We start from the raw sequence: 19,453 nt of genomic DNA, 5'->3' as shown, positions 1-19,453 counted from the left end.
CCCTGCCATCACCCTGCCATCACCCTCCCATCACCCTGCCATCACCCTCCCATCACCCTGCCATCACCCTGCCATCACCCTCCCACCACCCTGCCATCACCCTCCCACCACCCTCTCGTTGGAGGTATTGACTTATATAGGGTTGGTTTTCTAAGGCTTATATCAGAATATTAACTTACTAGCGGGGTCACCCGTGGGAATCCCACGGGCATGGATGTGTGTGACATTTCGACATATTGAGTTATATGCTGCACATTCATTTTTACAAAATGGTTACTGGCAAGTCATCAGATCCAGAAATGGTGTGATGAACACAATTTATTTATTTCACATTATATGTGACCCCTCACACCTCTCCACCTGACACTCTCCTGTCTCCACCTGACACTCTCCTGTCTCCACCTGACACTCTCCTCTCTCCACCTAGCACTCCTCTCCTCTCCAAACCCTCACCTTTCCAATCCCTCACCTCTCCAATCCCTCACACTCCTCTCCTCTCCAATCCTTCACACGCCTCTCCAATCGCGCCTCACACTCCTCTCCAATCGCGCCTCACACTCCTCTCCAATCGCGCCTCACACTCCTCTCCAATCGTGCCTCACACTCCTCTCCAATCGTGCCTCACACTCCCCTCCAATCACTCCTCTCCAATCGTGCCTCACACTCCTCTCCAATCGCGCCTCACACTCCTCTCCAATCGTGCCTCACACTCCTCTCCAATCGCGCCTCACACTCCTCTCCAATCGCGCCTCACTCGCCTCTCCAATCGGCTTTCCCCGTCTCGTTTCTCTCCTTTTTCTCCCGTCTCGTTCTTTTTCTTGCTCCAAATCGGCCCGTCGGAATCGGAAATCGGCCCGTCTCGCCCGTCGGCCCGTCGGAATCGGAAATCGGCCCGTCTCGCCCGTCGGCCCGTCGGAATCGGAAATCGGCCCGTCGGAATCGGAAATCGGCCCGTCTTGCTTTTGTGCTTGTGCGTAAATAAATTGTGTTCATGACACCATTTCTGGTGTTGGGCTAGCGGCTAGGGTGCCGGCTTAGGATCCTGGGTTCGAATCTCGGTCGATCGCCGAATTAATGCCAGGGGGGTTGACTCAGCCTGTCATCCTTCCGAGGTCGGCTAATTGAGTACCAGTTCACTGGTAATTCCCTGTTTGTCGTTGAAGGCGGCAAAAAGGGTTGGCGTCAGGAAGGGCATCCGGCCGTAAAACATTGCTTCAAAAAGGGGACAAAAAAACAACAACTACCACGGTCCCCGAAAAGGCCAACCCCCGCTTTGCGGGGAAAAATGGCCTCTAAACGGTGGTTTTTACACCATTTCTGGATCTGATGACTTGCCAGTAACCATTTTGTAAAAATGAATGTGCAGCATCTAACTCAATATGTCGAAATGTCACACACATCCATGCCCGTGGGATTCCCACGGGTGACCCCGCAAGTTTGCATTGACGTTCGTCGATGGACTCGTTCGCCCGTCTCATTCGTTTTCTTGCTGCATCCTGTTCAAGTCTGCGTTCTTCATCGATCGTCTCATTCATTTTGGAAATAGAAGTTTCCACGCAGCGCATGAATTGTCACGATCCTCAAGAGGAATTTGTCTCGTAATCATCAAATGATAAATGGCAAGTAAATTATATTGTGAAAAATTAAAGATTTCAAATAAACCTATTTAAAGTGTATTCGCACATAACTAATTTTAAAAAACGAAGAAATATCTCTCGGTAATTTCCTGAAACATATTTTACTTCCGGCTAATAATGTTGAATTAAATAAAAACGAAGAAATATATGTCGGCATCATTGTTGACGTTTTTGTGACGACTGTCATCAAACGAAAAAGTAATATATCTTAACGGAAAAGCAAAAGCGAATTTTTAATACTAGGGCATGCCCGTACTATATATAAGCTAGGACGTGCCCGTACGTGGGTGCCCGTTCCTTGCCAAAAAAAACAAAAAAAAAAACATGAATGGTTTGGTCCATTCGCAACGACCACAGAACCCCCCCCTCTATTTACATGCAATGGTTTGGTCCAAAGCGAACGGTTTGGTCCATTCGATGTGATTCGATGATTCGATGTGAATGGTTTGGTCCATTCGCAACGACCACAGAACCCCCCCCCCTCTATTTACATGAATGGTTTGGTCCATTCGCAAAGCCAAAGCGAACGACCATAGAACCCCCCCCTCTATTTACATGAATGGTTTGGTCCATTCGCAAAGCCAAAGCGAACGACCACAGAACCCCCCCCCCCCCTCTATTTACATGAATGGTTTGGTCCATTCGCAACGGCAAAGCGAACGGCGAACGGCTAAATCGCCATAGCTCGGTAAGTACTTGTCCGATTAATTTCAAACCTTGAAAAGGCACATCCTCGGGTCCCCAGCAATATACCTGGCAAGTTTCAAGTATATCGGACCGGTAGTTGTCGAGAAACAGCGGTCACAGACAAACAGACAAACAGACAAACGTACAAACGTACAAACGTACAGACAGAGATTACTGGAATTATAGATAGATATATCGACACGTTGCCGTCGGTGTCATGTTGGGCGGTGTATGATACACCATGACGCGATTTTAAAAAATATATCTCTGCATTTTCCCGCGTGTGTGGATTGTTCTCAATTATTGCTGACACCGAGTCTAAAAGTAAAACCATCGATAAAAATGAAATCATATGGTGAGTTAGATTGGAGATAAAGGCGTGAGAGAGACTCAATGGCCTTGAAGTTACAGGCCTTTGAGAATTCATTTCGTTCTATAAACGGCAACTTTCATCGGATTTTCTTCCCGTTTTTTTTCAACCGAGTCTAAAACTATGTTAGCGACTGTGAAAAATGAAATGATTTATCGAATTTGATTTGAAATAAAACTGGGGGAGAGCAAGACACCACGGGCCTACAAAACAGGACTCAAAGCTATGCGAGTTAATAAAATGGTGGATATTTGTTTATAATTATATGAAGCCACTCCCAGAATGGGTGGAGCTATGGGTGGAGCTACTCTGCAAACCGAGTAAGCCACACCCCGGACAGACACCCAACAGATAGACAGACAGACAGACAGAATCATCTACGGCTATTATAATATAGATATCAAATGGGTCTTTTGAGGTGAAAGTGTGATGACGTCACCACGTCACGTGGCACGAATGCGCGCCTGTGTCGTTGGAGGTACTGACTTCTATAGGGAGGCCCCATCACCCTCCCCCATCACCCTGCCATCACCCTCCCATCACCCTGCCATCACCCTCCCATCACCCTGCCATCACCCTCCCATCACCCTGCCATCACCCTCCCATCACCCTCCCATCACCCTCCCTTCACCCTCCCATCACCCTTTATTGGACCATTTGACTTCTATAGGGTTGGTTTTCTAAGGCTTATATCAAAATATCAATTTATATCAAATAAATCTTTTAAGGTGAAAGCGCGATGACGTCACCACGTCACGCGGCACGAATGCGCGCCTGTGTCGTTGGAGGTATTGACTTATATAGGGTTAGTTTTCTAAGGCTGTAGGCCGCACCTCATTTTGTCGAATAAAGTGGTATTCGGGTGGTTCCGGTATTTGGGACCGCAGGGACGGAAAGTGCAGGTACGGGGTGCTTGGCACTCCCCAGCCGGCCCGCTCTGAAGGTTCGGATCGGGACACCGGGATTCATTCCGGTCGCCCGGTCGGCCCGGAGGTGGGGGTGCAGGGCCTGTCACGGAACGTCAAAACAAACGGCCTGCCGGGGCCGCCCAAAAGTCGGGCGTGAGAGGCGCGTCCACTAATGGAACGCCTCTCGCTTCCCAGATCGAGAGCCACGTGGTCAGGAGAACCTCGTCCCTTCTGGTTGCCCTGCCGTCCCGCCGTGGGCGCTGGCAGGGTGTACTTCAAACTAAGCTTAAGTGTCAAGTGTTAAGTTCCTCCTTGCCCTCGCAAGGGAAAGGCTAGGGTCAAGCTCTTCCAAATTTCCAAACACTAGAAATCGGACGTCTCAAATTAATTAACTAATTTGTTAATACATCTCAGTCGCCCGCGACCTCTCTAGCGCGGGCGTCGAACCAGTTCATTTCCGGGCGACCGGGCCGAGTATCGGCTCGGCCGTGGCCGAAGCCGTTGATTCCGCCGTAGCACGCTAACGCGTAGGCTCGCGCGTCCCCGGTCCGCCGGGGCTCCGCGGGTGTCCTACCGTGCCCACGTCGCCATGCTCCCTGAATAAGAGAGTCAGACGTGGTGCCCGGGGACGGAGGTCGCTGTCTAAACATTGTAGCGCTAGGCCAGTGGGACCGCCGGGACCCACGTGCACTCACAAGTTGTTCTGCGCGTGGGCGGCAGTATCAGACCGGGGCGCCCAAACGCTCCCCGGCTAAAGTTCATCCTGAAAGCGCCCACATTGTGCGGACAAACCAAGTCAAGGGCCACGTGGTCAGGAGAACCTCGTCCCTTCCGGTCACACTGTGCCTATCGGCCGGCCTCGAAGACCGAAATTGTGACGGTGTCACCCGAAAAATGTTGTAATTTATATTTGTTATAATTTATATAATTTATATAATTTATAATTTATATAATTAATTTATATATAATTATATATATAATTTATATTTGTTATAATTTATATTATATATAAATGTTATAATTTATATAATTTATATTATAATTTATGTTATAAAAAAAAAAATTAACTTATATCAAACTAGAACGGGCACTCGGTAGAGCGCATACCTTCGCCGCAGCTACTGTTCTGTACTTGGCATGGGAGTGTAGGGAACAGAACAACAAAAATACGATTTTGACCTTTTCGTGACCTTGACCTTGACCTTTGACCCGATTGCTCCCAAAATCTAATCAAATGTGTCCCGTATAATAACCAATCATCCCACCAAATTTCATGCAATTCGTTTGAATACTTTTTGAGTTATGCGAATAACATACACACACACACACAGACATACAAATAAATACACAGCGATCAAAACATAACCTTCCGCTTTTGCGAAGGTAATAAGTCTTTTAAGGTGAAAGCGCGATGACGTCACCACGTCACGTGGCACGAATGCGCGCCTGTGTCGTTGGAGGTACTGACTTCTATAGGGAGGCCCCATCACCCTCCCCCATCACCCTGCCATCACCCTCCCATCACCCTCCCATCACCCTGCCATCACCCTGCCATCACCCTGCCATGACCCTGCCATCACCCTGCCATCACCCTCCCATCACCCTCCCATCACCCTGCCATCACCCTCCCATCACCCTCCCATCACCCTTTATTGGACCATTTGACTTCTATAGGGTTGGTTTTCTAAGGCTTATATCAAGATATTAACTAATGTCAAATAAGTCTTTTAAGGTGAAAGCGCGATGACGTCACCACGTCACGCGGCACGAATGCGCGCCTGTGTCGTTGGAGGTATTGACTTATACTAGGGCATTGCCCGTACTATATCTATATCAAAAATTATATCCCCCCCCCTCTATTTACATGAAATGGTTTGGTCCAAAGCGAACGGCTTGCGAGTACGGTGACAATCCCCCCCCTCTATTTACATGCAATGGTTTGGTCCAAAGCGAACGGCTTCCGGAGTTTGGTAAAGAAATCGCCATCGCGTGCACAAACGCGCAGGAAAGCGAATGAATCGCAAATTCGGTTTTATTAGTTTTAAAACATAGTTTAACGCCAACATAGTTTGCAAACGTGAAATAAATGAATACGCTGTCAAATGTGCCATCCGAGGCAGAGTGTGTCCTCCACGTTCGGCACACGCGATCGTTCGCTGCTCTCTGATTGGTTGAATCGTTTTTTGGACATAGCTCGGTAAGTAATTGTCCGATTAATATGAAACCTTGAAAAGGCACATCCTCGGGTCCCCAGCAATATACCTGGCAAGTTAAAAGTATATCGGACCCGTGGTTGTCGAGAAACAGCGGTCACAGACAAACAAACGTACAGACGTACAGACGTACAGACAGAGATTACTGGAATTATAGATAGATATGGCTGGTTTTCTAAGGCTATAGGCCGCACCTCATTTTGTCGAATAAAATGGTATTCGGGTGGTTCCGGTATTTGGGACCGCAGGGACGGAAAGTGCAGGTACGGGGTGCTTGGCACTCCCCAGCCGGCCCGCTCTGAAGGTTCGGATCGGGACACCGGGATTCATTCCGGTCGCCCGGTCGGCCCGGAGGTGGGGGTGCGGGGCCTGTCACGGAACGTCAAAACAAACTCCTCCCTCCCATCCCATCACCCTGCCATCACCCTGCCATCACCTTCCCATCACCCTCCCATCACCCTTTATTGGACCATTTGACTTCTATAGGGTTGGTTTTCTAAGGCTTATATCAAGATATTAACTAATATCAAATAAGTCTTTTAAGGTGAAAGCGCGATGACGTCACCACGTCACGCGGCACGAATGCGCGCCTGTGTCCGAGGTATTGACTTATATAGGGCTGGTTTTATAAGGCTATAGGCCGCACCTCATTTTGTCGAATAAAGTGGTATTCGGGTGGTTCCGGTATTTGGGACCACAGGGACGGAAAGTGCAGGTACCGGGTGCTTGGCACTCCCCAGCCGGCCCGCTCTGAAGGTTCGGATCGGGACACCGGGATTCATTCCGGTCGCCCGGTCGGCCCGGAGGTGGGGGTGCGGGGCCTGTCACGGAACGTCAAAACAAACGGCCTGCCGGGGCCGCCCAAAAGTCGGGCGTGAGGGGCGCGTCCACTAATGGAACGCCTCTCGCTTCCCAGATCGAGGGCCACGTGGTCAGGAGAACCTCGTCCCTTCTGGTTGCCCTGCCGTCCCACCAGGAGCGCTGGCAGGGTGTACTTCAAACTAAGCTTAAGTGTCAAGTGTTAAGTTCCTCCTTGCCCTCGCAAGGGAAAGGCTAGGGTCAAGCTCTTCCAAATTTCCAAACACTAGAAATCGGACGTCTCAAATTAATTAACTAATTTGTTAAAACATCTCAGTCGCCCGCGACCTCTCTAGCGCGGGTGTCGAACCAGTTCATTTCCGGTGCGACCGGGCCGAGTATCGACCTGGCCGTGGCCGAAGCTGTTGATTCCGCCGTAGCACGCTAACACGTAGGCTCGCGCGCCCCTGGTCCGCCGGGGCTCCGCGGGTGTCCTACCGTGCCTGGCGCCGCTATTCTCTCGACTTCCGGGAGTAGGTGCCGGTGCCCGGGGACGGACCTCGCTGTCTAAACATGGTAGCGCTAGGCCAGTGGGACCACCGGGACCCACGTGCACTCACACGTTGATATGCGCGTGGGCGGCAGTATCAGACCGGGGCGCCCAAAGGCGCCACGCGCCCAAACGCTCCCCGGCTAAAGTTCATCCTGATGCGCCCACGTTGTGCGGACAAACCCCACCGAGTCGAGGGCCACGCGGTCAGTTGAACCTCGTCCCTTCTGGTCACACTGTGCCTATCGGTCGGCCTCAAAGACCGAAAAAGTGACTATGTCACCCTAAAAATCATGCAGCGAAAATGAATGAACTCATTCATTTCGTCATCTAACAAGTGACGCGCATGAACAGGATGAGCGAGATTCCCACTGTCCCTATCTACTATCCAGCGAACCCACAGCCAAGGGAACGGGCTTGGTGGAATCAGTGGGGAAAGAAAACCCTTTGGAGCTTGACTCTAGCCCGACTCTGTGAAGGGACTTGAGAGGCCGCAGGCACTCAATAGGGCTGGACCCGTGAAATTTCGTGGATTTTTGGTAAAATTACCTCAGGTTAAAGTTACATAGGAAAACACCGTGTTAAATTTCCGTCGCCGAAGGACTCTATTTCTTATTGCGAAATTCTCTAAGACTTCGCCTCGAGGAGTTATTGAAAATATTAACTTATATAAAAATTGGTTTTCTAAGACTGAAGCGCAGTGACGTCATCAAGCCCTTAGTTTTCTAAAACTGAAGCGCAGTGACGTCATCACGCCCCCGCCATGAGTGTCGAAGGTCTTTCGAAGAAGAAGAGCTCGGAGTTGGACTGGACACGAGGCGGAGCGGGCGCCATTTGGAAGAGCTGAGAGGACTCAGTCGTGATAGGGTGAGCCTGAGTGAGTATATCAAGACAAGAACAAGATCTAGAAGGAGGTATGTACGGTGCGATTCATATAATATATTGTTTAGTTATCGTCGATGAGGAATTTGGGGTCGGAATGGGTGGTTGGCCTGGGTGACTTGGTCTCGACTAGATGCTAGGCCGCACCTCATTTTGTTAAATAAAGTGGTCACAAAATATTTTTTGATGGTTTTAATGCTTATCATTAGATGCATAACGTTCGTAGTGAGGTATAGATATATGGATCGACATCGGATGGCATGGGATTTGGGATTTAGGAACTCCGGGGTTTTTTCATTAGGAATATATGCGATTTGCTCTTGGAGGCCCTCGAGAGTGAACGGGGACTCGGATCTTAATTCTGTTTTCAGATTTTGCAGTCGCTAGATTAGCTTAACACTCAATAGAATGGGACCCGCGAAATTTCGGGGATTTTTGGTGGAATTACCTCGGGGTAAAGTTACATAGGAAAGCCCCATGTTAAATTTTCGTTGCCGAAGGACTTTATTTTTTGCGAAATTCATCCTGACTTCGCCTCTAGGAGGATACACGGGTATCTGTGGATAACGGGAACCTTTATTTGGCGAAATTCGGACTGATATTGAACGAGTTATTCAAAATATTAACTTATATCAAATAAATCTTTTGAGGTGAAAGCGCAATGACGTCACCACGTCACGCGGCACGAATGTGCGCCTGTGTCGTTGGAGGTACTGACTTCTATAGGGAGGCCCCATCACCCTCCCCCATCACCCTCCCCCATTACCCTGCCATCACCCTCCCATCACCCTGCCATCACCCTCCCATCACCCTGCCATCACCCTCCCATCACCCTTTATTGGACCATTTGACTTATATAGGGTAGGTTTTCTAAGGCTTATATCAGAATATTAACTCATATCAAATGGGTCTTTTGAGGTGAAAGTGTGATGACGTCACCACGTCACGCGGCACGAATGTGCGCCTGTGTCGTTGGAGGTACTGACTTCTATAGGGAGGCCCCATCACCCTCCCCCATCACCCTCCCCCATCACCCTGCCATCACCCTCCCATCACCCTGCCATCACCCTCCCATCACCCTTTATTGGACCATTTGACTTCTATAGGGTTGGTTTTCTAAGGCTTATATCAAAATATCAATTTATATCAAATAAATCTTTTAAGGTGAAAGCGCGATGACGTCACCACGTCACGCGGCACGAATGTGCGCCTGTGTCGTTGGAGGTATTGACTTATATAGGGTTGGTTTTCTAAGGCTGTAGGCCGCACCTCATTTTGTCGAATAAAGTGGTATGCGGGTGGTTCCGGTATTTGGGACCGTAGGGACGGAAAGTGCAGGTACGGGGTGCTTGGCACTCCCCAGCCGGCCCGCTCTGAAGGTTCGGATCAGGACACCGGGATTCATTCCGGTCGGCCCGGAGGTGGGGGTGCGGGGCCTGTCACGGAACGTCAAAACAAACGGCCTGCCGGGGCCGCCCAAAAGTCGGGCGTGAGGGGCGCGTCCACTAATGGAACGCCTCTCGCTTCCCAGATCGAGGGCCACGTGGTCAGGAGAACCTCGTCCCTTCTGGTTGCCCTGCCGTCCCAACGGGAGCGCTGGCAGGGTGTACTTCAAACTAAGCTTAAGTTTCAAGTGTTAAGTTCCTCCTTGCCCTCGCAAGGGAAAGGCTAGGGTCAAGCTCTTCCAAATTTCCAAACACTAGAAATCGGACGTCTCAAATTAATTAACTAATTTGTTAATACATCTCAGTCGCCCGCGACCTCTCTAGCGCGGGCGTCGAACCAGTTCATTTCCGGGCGACCGGGCCGAGTATCGGCTCGGCCGTGGCCGAAGCCGTTGATTCCGCCGTAGCACGCTAACGCGTAGGCTCGCGCGTCCCCGGTCCGCCGGGGCTCCGCGGGTGTCCTACCGTGCCCACGTCGCCATGCTCCCTGAATAAGAGAGTCAGACGTGGTGCCCGGGGACGGAGGTCGCTGTCTAAACATGGTAGCGCTAGGCCAGTGGGACCGCCGGGACCCACGTGCACTCACAAGTTGTTCTGCGCGTGGGCGGCAGTATCAGACCGGGGCGCCCAAACGCTCCCCGGCTAAAGTTCATCCTGAAAGCGCCCACATTGTGCGGACAAACCAAGTCAAGGGCCACGTGGTCAGGAGAACCTCGTCCCTTCCGGTCACACTGTGCCTATCGGCCGGCCTCGAAGACCGAAATTGTGACGGTGTCACCCGAAAGGTGGAGTCACCCAGGCCAAGGTGGAGGCGGTGAAAGGGTTTCCGCACCCCCGCACGATCAGGGGGCTCCAGGAGTTTCTGGGCATGGTAAACCTTTACCACCGTTTCCTGCCCCGCATCGCCCAGCTCCTGCGCCCCTTGCACGAGGCCCTCCGGGAGAAGCCGGGCAAAGGTGACGTCACCTGGACCGAGCAGATGGACGCGGCGTTCGTGGGCGCCAAGCTCGCCTTGGCTAACGCCACCATGCTCGCGCACCCGGCGCCCGATGCACCGATCGCCCTCACCACCGACGCCTCGGACTACGCGGTGGGCGCGGTGCACGAGTAATGGGTGCGTGGGGCTTGGCAACCGCTGGCGTTCTTCAGCCGGCAGCTTCGCCCGCCCGAACGCCGGTACAGTACCTTCGACCGTGAGTTGCTCGGGCTCCACCCTGGCGGTCAGGCACTTCCGCCATCTGCTCGAGGGCCGTGCGTTCACGGCCTTCGTCGACCACAAGCCACTGGTGTTCACGATGGGCAAGGTCGCCGAGCCGTGGTCGGCCCGGCAGCAGCGTCACCTCTTGGCCGTGTCCGAATACATGACAGACATCCGGCACGTCGCGGGGAAGGATAACGCGGTGGCGGATTGCCTTTCCCGGTCCGTTGCCCATGCGGTCCACCTCGGCATCGACGATGCCCGGATGGCGGCGGACCAGGCCGCCGACCCCGATGTCCAGGCCTTGCGGACCGCCGTTATGGGCCTTTGCGTCACCGAGGTGCCGTTCAATGGCACGGGCACGGCCCTCTGGTGCGACTTCTCCCTCGGGCGGCCTCGCCCCATCGTGCCCGCGGGCTGGCAGCGCCGGATTTTCGACTCCATCAACGGCCTGTCGCACCCGGGCACGAGGGCCTCCCAGAGGTTGATCGCCGACAAGTTTGTCTGGCATGGCCTCCGGAAGGCCGTCCGCGGCTGGGCCAGGATGTGCCTCGCGTGCCAGCGCGCGAAGGTGCACCGACACACCCAGGCCCCATTGGCCCGTATGCGGTGCCGGAACGTCGGTTTGACCACGTTCACATGGACCTGGTGGGACCTCTGCCCCCCTCGCGGGGTTTCACCCACATCCTGACCATGATGGACCGCACCACCCGGTGGCCGGAGGCCGTGCCTTTGGCGTCAACGACGGCGGCGGACGTCGCGCAGGCGTTCATCGCCACCTGGGTAGCCCGGTTCGGCACCCCCTCGGACATCTTGTCCGACCACGGCCCCCAGTTCACCTCGGAGCTCTGGGGGGCGGTCGCTCGGGGGCTCGGGGTCCAGCTGCACCGCACCACGGCCTACCACCCCCAGGCTAACGGCCTGTGCGAGCAGTTCCACCGCTCGTTGAAGGCCGCGCTCCGGGCCACCCTCCGCGACGGCGGCTGGGTCGACAGGCTCCCCTGGGTCCTGCTGGGCCTCCGGACGGCGCCCAAGGAGGACCTGCGTGCATCCGCGGCGGAGTTGGTCTTTGGACAACCGCTGCGGGTACCGGGCGAGTTCCTCCCCGACCCCACGGCACATTGGTCCGCGGCGCAGGAGCTCTCCGCGCTGCAGGAGACCGCCCGGAGGTTCGCCCCGGTGCCGACGGCGCACCACGGGCACCCACCCACGCACGTCGCCCCGGAGCTTCGCACCGCGGAGTATGTCTTCGTCCGGCACGACGCCCACCGGACACCACTGCGGCCCCCGTACGACGGGCCTTTCCGTGTGCTGGAGACTGGGGTGAAATTCTTCACCTTGGACATCGGCGGTACTCCCGACCGCGTCTCGGTGGATCGACTCAAGCCGGCCCACCTCGACGTGGACCACCCACCGCCGGTGGCTCGGCCCCCGCGTCGGGGCCGCCCCCCGGCGGGCGGACCCCCGGCACCGCCCAGCACCGCCGGCACGCCGCCCCCCGGTCCGGCACCCATCCCGGGTACAGCCGGGGGAATCCCAGCTGGCATCCCTGCACCCCGGACACCGCCGGTCGCCAGAGGGCGCTTCGGCCGGGTCATCCGTTTGCCCCGCAAACTGGCCCTCCAGGTGCGCGGGAATTCTGGGGGGGCGCGTGTGGCGGACACGAAAGCCCACTGGCGTGGTGACATCATTCCGCGCACCAAGTGGGCGGCGGCCACGCCCGAGGGGTAGGCGTGGCCTCAGGATATACACTGGGCGCGCAGCCCGGAGCGCGCCAGTGCTACAGTGACCTCTTGTCAATAAAGACACTTTTGTTTCACCGCGTTGTCCACTTCCTCCTTGGTCGCAAGTCGCGCGCGTAGCACCGCGCTTCAGAAGCATGTTTACCCCGCGCACGCGAAACCAGTTAGTTTCGGAGTTAAGCAATTGGTTCATATCTGTCCGTCTCTCCGTCCGTCTGTCCACAAACGTCTGTTTATGATGAAGGAACAACCTATTTCAATTGAATGTTATACTTTGAACACTAATCGGAAAACAAATCTGCCGTTTAACAGTACTTTGTCTCTGAATTTGTCCCGATCGCACATGCACAGAGAGGAGTGAGATAATTGTTTCACTCTGTCTGACAGTTAAACAAGATTGAAAATCATTCCAAACAGAAAAGTTATTGTTTTTAAGGACGTCATAAAAGACACAAACAACATCCACTAATAACATCGCAACATGTTAGATAGGGCGGTGTAATAGACACTGCATCAATCAATGGCGGTAAATTCCGGAATTAATTCACTTATACGACTTTTACAATCTTTATTTTATTTCAATTGAATTACATACTTGAATTACATACTTGTTTGTATGTAATTCAAGTATGTAATGACACTAGAACACAAATTGATTTTTGCAGTACTTACCTCCAATTTTGCAGTTCTTAACCATGTTAAATGAGGTCGTTTATAAAGGTGGTGTATAAGTCTGCTTAAATAGGGCTAAACTTGCGGACTTTTAAACGAATTTAAAAATCATTATTTTATTTCAATTGACGTACTGAGCAGCCGATTATCCTCTCAATGAAGCTTGATCTATGCCACAGCGCCTCCTGGTGGCCACCTGCAGAAAGCAGGTAAATTTGGCTGCACGGATCTCACAAGCAGACAAAATCCAAGTGAGCAATCTACCAAACATTTTCATACCTGTATGGTTTACCTATCCCTCAAATGTTTGAAACCCTTAATTTCCTTTATGTTTTCTCTATTTCCTTCATACTTTCTCCATTTCTTTAAATGCTCATCCATTCCTGAATATACATACTTACCTGTTCCTTGTTCATATGCTGTACATGTTTATGTCTGTTCCCCACCTTTCATCCTATGTAATTCATCTCATGCGCATCATATTTGAAAATGGATTGGCTGTACTCATGTAAACTTTATTTACACAATGCCTTATGGGCTGCTCTCTAAACTGTAGCTTTACCTGGTTTGCTTTGTTTGATATTTGGCATGAAGCTGTTTTATTGCTGAAGGCACAGAGCGGAAGTTTGACTTCACACAGTTCCTGGTCCATCGGCTCACTATCAATATGTGTATACATTGTGTGCTGACTATCTGCCACAGTAAAGGCCCAATTTTGGTTCATAGAGAAAATGCCAAGTACGTATCTCCTGTCCTGCTTGTCGACTAACAGGCCTGTCGTTCACACATACCTGAGCAGAGTTTTCCTATTGTGATTTCCTGAGGAGTCTGTAACTCCATCACAGCCTGGAGCCAGTATACGCTTACTGTACCGATTGGCAAACGGTACCGTAAGCTACATAGGTCAAATGATCAAGGCATGAGTTGTCTTGTTTTGGAATCCACATTGAATCGAATCCAACTGTAATCTGGTCATCTGGATACTTTGTACATCTGGTCTTCTGCAACTGTTGGTCTGATGGACACGAAATTTTCACCATAGGAGCGCCTCCTGTAGAATTTTAGTGATAATTATGACGTCATAGGTCACGTTGAGCGAGTGCCATTTTTGAAAAAAAATTGCACCTCTATATCTCCGAAACCGCTCCATGGAAAAAATTGAAGCATGCCTCATTGTCAAGTACTCCCCATGAGGAATATGATACGTTAATGATGATGTCATAGGTGCCTTCATTATGACATCATAATTCGACAAGTACAACGCTTCATCCGATCAGTATGACTTTTTTTATTCTCCTCAACTGTTGGTCCGACGGACACGGAATTTTCACCATAGGAGCTCCTCCTCCTGTAAAAGTTGTTAATGATCATTATGACGTCATAGGTGACGTGGTACAGGCGCCATTTGGAAAAAACAAAAAAGGTTACATCTTTATAATGTTCGAAACTGCTCCATGGGAAAAAATTGAAATATAGCTCATTGTAAAGAATTCTGCATGGGGAATATGTGTTAACAATGACGTCATTGGTGCCTTAATTATGACGTCACAATTCGCCAAGTACAATGCTTAGTCCAATCAGTTTTAAATTTATTGAGTGTGATCTACACAACAATTATATTGAAGAATGTAAACTTATTATGTAATCGGTCACGTGGTTTGGCAGCCATATTGGATCAAAGAAAAATAAACCCTTAAAACAAGAGTTGTTGGCTCGCACCAAGTTGACTGCACGGGGTAAGTATTCTATGAATACCATATAGTTTTGAGGCAGAGACAGAAAAAAATTCTGCGAAAATAAAGCAAATACATAATATTAAATAATATATTATTTAACACGAGCAGGGGCTACTCAGGGCTTTGCAATGCCCAGGGAAAGGGGGTGGATAGCTGTGCTACCCAGTTGGGTGCGCTTTTCCCGGCAGTGGTTTTGGCACATTTTGGACAATGCAAAGCTATGAAGTTATTGACCTCATGGTGGTTACCTTTTACCTGCAGTCCAGCTGCAGCACTGCCTCATCCCAAATCCCAATATACACTTTATAGCGGCCTTTGGTGGCCTCAACACGGACGTCAGGGTCAACGTGTGATAGTTTAAAACCTTGTCCAGATTCGGAAGTACCATACACCCAAAAGTTGGGGCCACCATAGATGCTACGCTTCGACCGTGAAAAAAATAACGTACAAACATACAAACAAAACATAAACATATGAAAATAAGTATTTCGTTAAAATACAAAATATAATACTAGAACGGCAGTCGGTAGAGCGCATACCTCCGCCAGGCTGAACAATTTACATTTTGTATCCCAATGATAGGCCGGATCTGGATTCGGACCTGAACCAAAATCTAATCAGCTTGTTCTTGTCACCGAACCAACTCGTCCACCTAGTTTAGTCATAACTCGTCCTTAACTTTTTGAAATATCATGTTAAATAACCGCTTTTCGCTTGATCTCTCAATGGTGAAGAATCACTTAAAAATTAAACAATTCTCGAATGCGAATACATATTCAGATCTTTACCAAAATCTAATTGATTCGTCCTTGTCACACACCCAACCAGTTCACCAAGTTTCGTCCAAATCCCTCCACAACTTTTTGAGATATCCTGCTATGTATCGGTTTTAGCCCTATCACTCAATGGTGAAGAATCACTTTAAAAATTATAGTAGGCGGATCCGAATCCGGATCTTCACCAAAATCTAAACATTTCATCCTTGTCACATACACTACATCTGTGCCAAATTTCGTCCGAATCCGTCCACAACTTTGTGAGATATCCTGCTATGTATCGTTTTTGGTCCGATCTCCCAATGGTGAAGAATCACTTAAAATTATAGTAGGCGGATCCGAATCCGGATCTTCACCAAAATCTAAACATTTCATCCTTGTCACATACACTACATCTGTGCCAAATTTCGTCCGAATCTGTCCATAACTTTTTGAGATATCTTGTTCACAAACAAACAGACAGACAGGCAGGGGTGAAAACATAACCTCCATCCACCTTTGGTGGCGGAGGTAATAATAATAGTAATATATTCAGCCAAAAGGTGTAACGTTAAACTGCATTAAATTACTAATTCTTATCTCAACTTGCCGTTCCCCAATGTTTTCGCAATGAAACAAATTTTGGGCTGTTCGCAGGAGGCGAAAAGCAGGAAAGCGGTTCTTACAATTAAAATGGTTTCTTAATAAAGAGTACAGAGAGAAAGGTGAACAAGACGTGGGGAACAGGCAAATCAAGTGTGTCAAGAAACGCAAACAGGGAGAAGAGAAGACGCAGTTTATGTACAGTGAAAAGAAAGAAACAATCCTAATCCATGGCGCCACACACCATACTCTTTACACTAACAAATGGAAGCAGGCGAGGACTTTCCACTTGCGTGATGGCTGTCGGTGGAACAGGAGCATGATTGGCAATTGGTGGAACTGGAGCATGATTGGCAATTGGTGGAACTGGAGTACAATCAGTGGTTGGTGGAACTGGAGTACAATCAGCGGTTGGTGGGACAGAAGCACTATCAGTGGTCGGTGAGACAGGAGTACAATCAGCGGTCGGTGGGACAGAAGCACCATCAGTGGTCGGTGAGACAGGAGCACCATCAGTGGTCGGTGAGACAGGAGCACCATCAGTGGTCGGTGAGACAGGAGCACCATCAGTGGTCGGTGAGACAGGAGTACAATCAGCGGTCGGTGGGACAGAAGCACCATCAGTGGTCGGTGAGACAGGAGCACCATCAGTGGTCGGTGAGACAGAAGCACCATCAGTGGTCGGTGAGACACGAGTACAATCAGCGGTCGGTGGGACAGAAGCACCATCAGTGGTCGTTGAGACAGGAGCACCATCAGTGGTCGTTGAGACAGGAGCACCATCAGTGGTCGGTGAGACAGGAGTACAATCAGCAGTCGGTGGGACAGAAGCACCATCAGTGGTCGGTGAGACAGGAGCACCATCAGTGGTCGGTGAGACAGAAGCACCATCAGTGGTCGGTGAGACAGGAGTACAATCAGCGGTCGGTGGGACAGAAGCACCATCAGTGGTCGGTGAGACAGGAGCACCATCAGTGGTCGGTGAGACAGGAGCACCATCAGTGGTCGGTGAGACAGGAGCACCATCAGTGGTCGGTGAGACAGGAGCACCATCAGCGGGGCAAAGTCATTGTTGCGCAAGTTGCGTCCTGGATTGGGGTACACAGCACGAAGAGAGACGCTCTCCTCCCGATTCTCCTTGGTGTACGGCAGAGATGAAGAGAGAGCGAGAGAGAGAGAGAGAGAGAGAGAGAGAGAGAGAGAGAGACTTTGACTTTTGTGTCCTTTTATTATAAACAATGTAAAGCCATTTCACAAGCAGTTGTAAAAAAAACACATTTCACAAAGCAGTTGTAAAAAAAAACACAGCAACCAGTTTAAAGAAATTGCATAAGCATCATGAAGACACCACAAAAAGAGCAAAGGGTATTTAAAAGAAACCAGCAAATATACAAAATATATATATTTTACAAACCAAAGGGGAAGACACAAACAAAACCACAACCAATTTTAAAGGAAATGCTCATGCAAGAGCTATAAATACATCAAGAGCAAATTAAGCGAAAAACTAAGAGAGAGAGAGAGAAATGTATTCAAGGACACAGGAAGAAACATATATGCAAGCAATCAGTTCCAAAGAAAAAAAGTCAAATCAATCAGGAATTATAAAGTAATTACCACTTTTGAATCATCGACTGAGCACAGAACATTGCCAATACACCACTTTCTCTCAAAAAGTTGGACGTTTCCATTACTGACAAAGAAATCAAATTCTAGCTTGAGTCGTGTTGAGACAAACCCTTTAAAAATAGAAATAGCATCAGAGCCATAGCCGTTATCTATTTTAATTTTCCGAGATTTATATATCGCATATTTTGCAACAGCAACCAAAAAATTGAGAAGAACACCCACATCTCTACATGTGGGCCTGAAAGACACACCAAATATAAACATATGCATATTGAAAGGGAAGGACAATTGGTGAAAAAGATATTCAAGGAACAAGAAAAGCGATGTCAATCTGCGACACTGTACATAAGCATGAAACAAATCCTCCTTCTGGTCACAGAAAGGACAAGTTTCCGGCAGTGAGCTGTTAATACGGTGGACAAAAATATTGGAGGGAAGCGCCCAGTGTGCTAACCTCCATTGTATGTCCGCTAACACACCATGTATTGGTAAGGTGTACATGTGAGGCCAAAGGGGGGTAGAGGGAGACCCCAACCCTAACCGCTCTGACCACAAAGCTACTCGTGTTCTCCCAGAGAGGGGTACATTCTTATTTTGTCGAGAGAGATCACGGATTCCAATCTTAGTTACAAGATGAAAAGGGGGGGTATGTTCAATCTCCGGCTGAAGAGAAGACGAAAGGAGCACTTTGATTTCAGGGAAACCTAACCGAAAGTCCTCAATGTTACCAACACCTTCCCAGCCGATGTTTAGCTGTCTAAATTTTCTAATGACTATACGTACAACTTGGTCTACAAGTCGGACAGACCGAGATCCAACTGAGGTTGCCACCAAACCAGCAGGTTTCCACTTAACTCCAGATGAATCTCTCAGATCACATACTTTGTTAATCCCTCCTTGGATAAATTTTTTAATCAGGGCATGGCTATGAGGGATACCAGGAAAAAAGTTATTGAAGAAAAGGGGTTCTTGAAGGAACATTCGACAATTATAGCCCTCAAGGAAGCGGTGGACGTCAAACCTTTTCCAAGTGTCCAATAAACTCTGATAGAATCTCGGAAGAGAGGCAAAATTTATATGCTCGAGGTCTATCAAAAGAAGCTGCCGATCATATCTCAGTCTACCAGCCTGTTGTAACAGAAAAAATGCAAAGGGCCGCCAGGGCAGCTGTTCAGCGAACAGTAGTCTCTGCAGAGACTGCAGCCAAAAGGCCACAACCCGACCAGAGATATCAACAATGCCCTGGCCACCTTCCTTCCAGGGGTAGTACAATATCTCAGGCCTCAGCCAATGGTAGCCACTCCAAAAGAAGTTTACTAGCATTCGCTGAGTAGCCATAATTAGTTGGTTTGATGGCTGTAAAGCAATAATTCTGTGCCATAATTTTGTTGCAACCAGATTGTTTATGACAAGGGTACGGCCTCGATAGGAGATGGACCTCAGCAGTCCTTCCCATGCTTTCAATCTGTGCATAATTTGCTCCAACACTCCTTCCCAATTTTTCATTTCTGTTTCACGATTACCGATATGCACTCCAAGATATTTAACCCCGTCCGTTCTCCAGACCAGGTTGTGTGGGAGTGAGGGTGGTGATACACAAGAGAGATTGCCTTTGCCACACCATAATG

At 49.7% G+C, this 19,453-nt stretch overlaps 1 protein-coding gene across 1 annotated transcript in view; it reads right to left on the bottom strand.

Moving 5' to 3' along the window:
- The window catches only part of LOC144893060 (uncharacterized), a 64,892-nt gene extending 47,643 nt beyond the window's left edge, over positions 1-17,249 (bottom strand). Inside the window, exon 1 of the mRNA XM_078782682.1 lies at positions 16,459-17,249. Within this exon, the coding sequence (XP_078638808.1) occupies positions 16,459-17,249 (791 nt within the window). The remainder of the gene's footprint in view (positions 1-16,458) is intronic.
- Between the last annotated feature and the right edge of the window lie 2,204 nt (positions 17,250-19,453).

The sequence above is a fragment of the Myxine glutinosa genome, chromosome 7 (assembly GCF_964187855.1).
Source record: "Myxine glutinosa chromosome 7, kmMyxGlut1.1, whole genome shotgun sequence".
NCBI lineage: Eukaryota > Metazoa > Chordata > Myxini > Myxiniformes > Myxinidae > Myxine > Myxine glutinosa.
The sequence above is the reverse complement of the archived record's forward strand: the minus strand, read 5'-3'. Positions and strand labels throughout refer to the sequence as shown.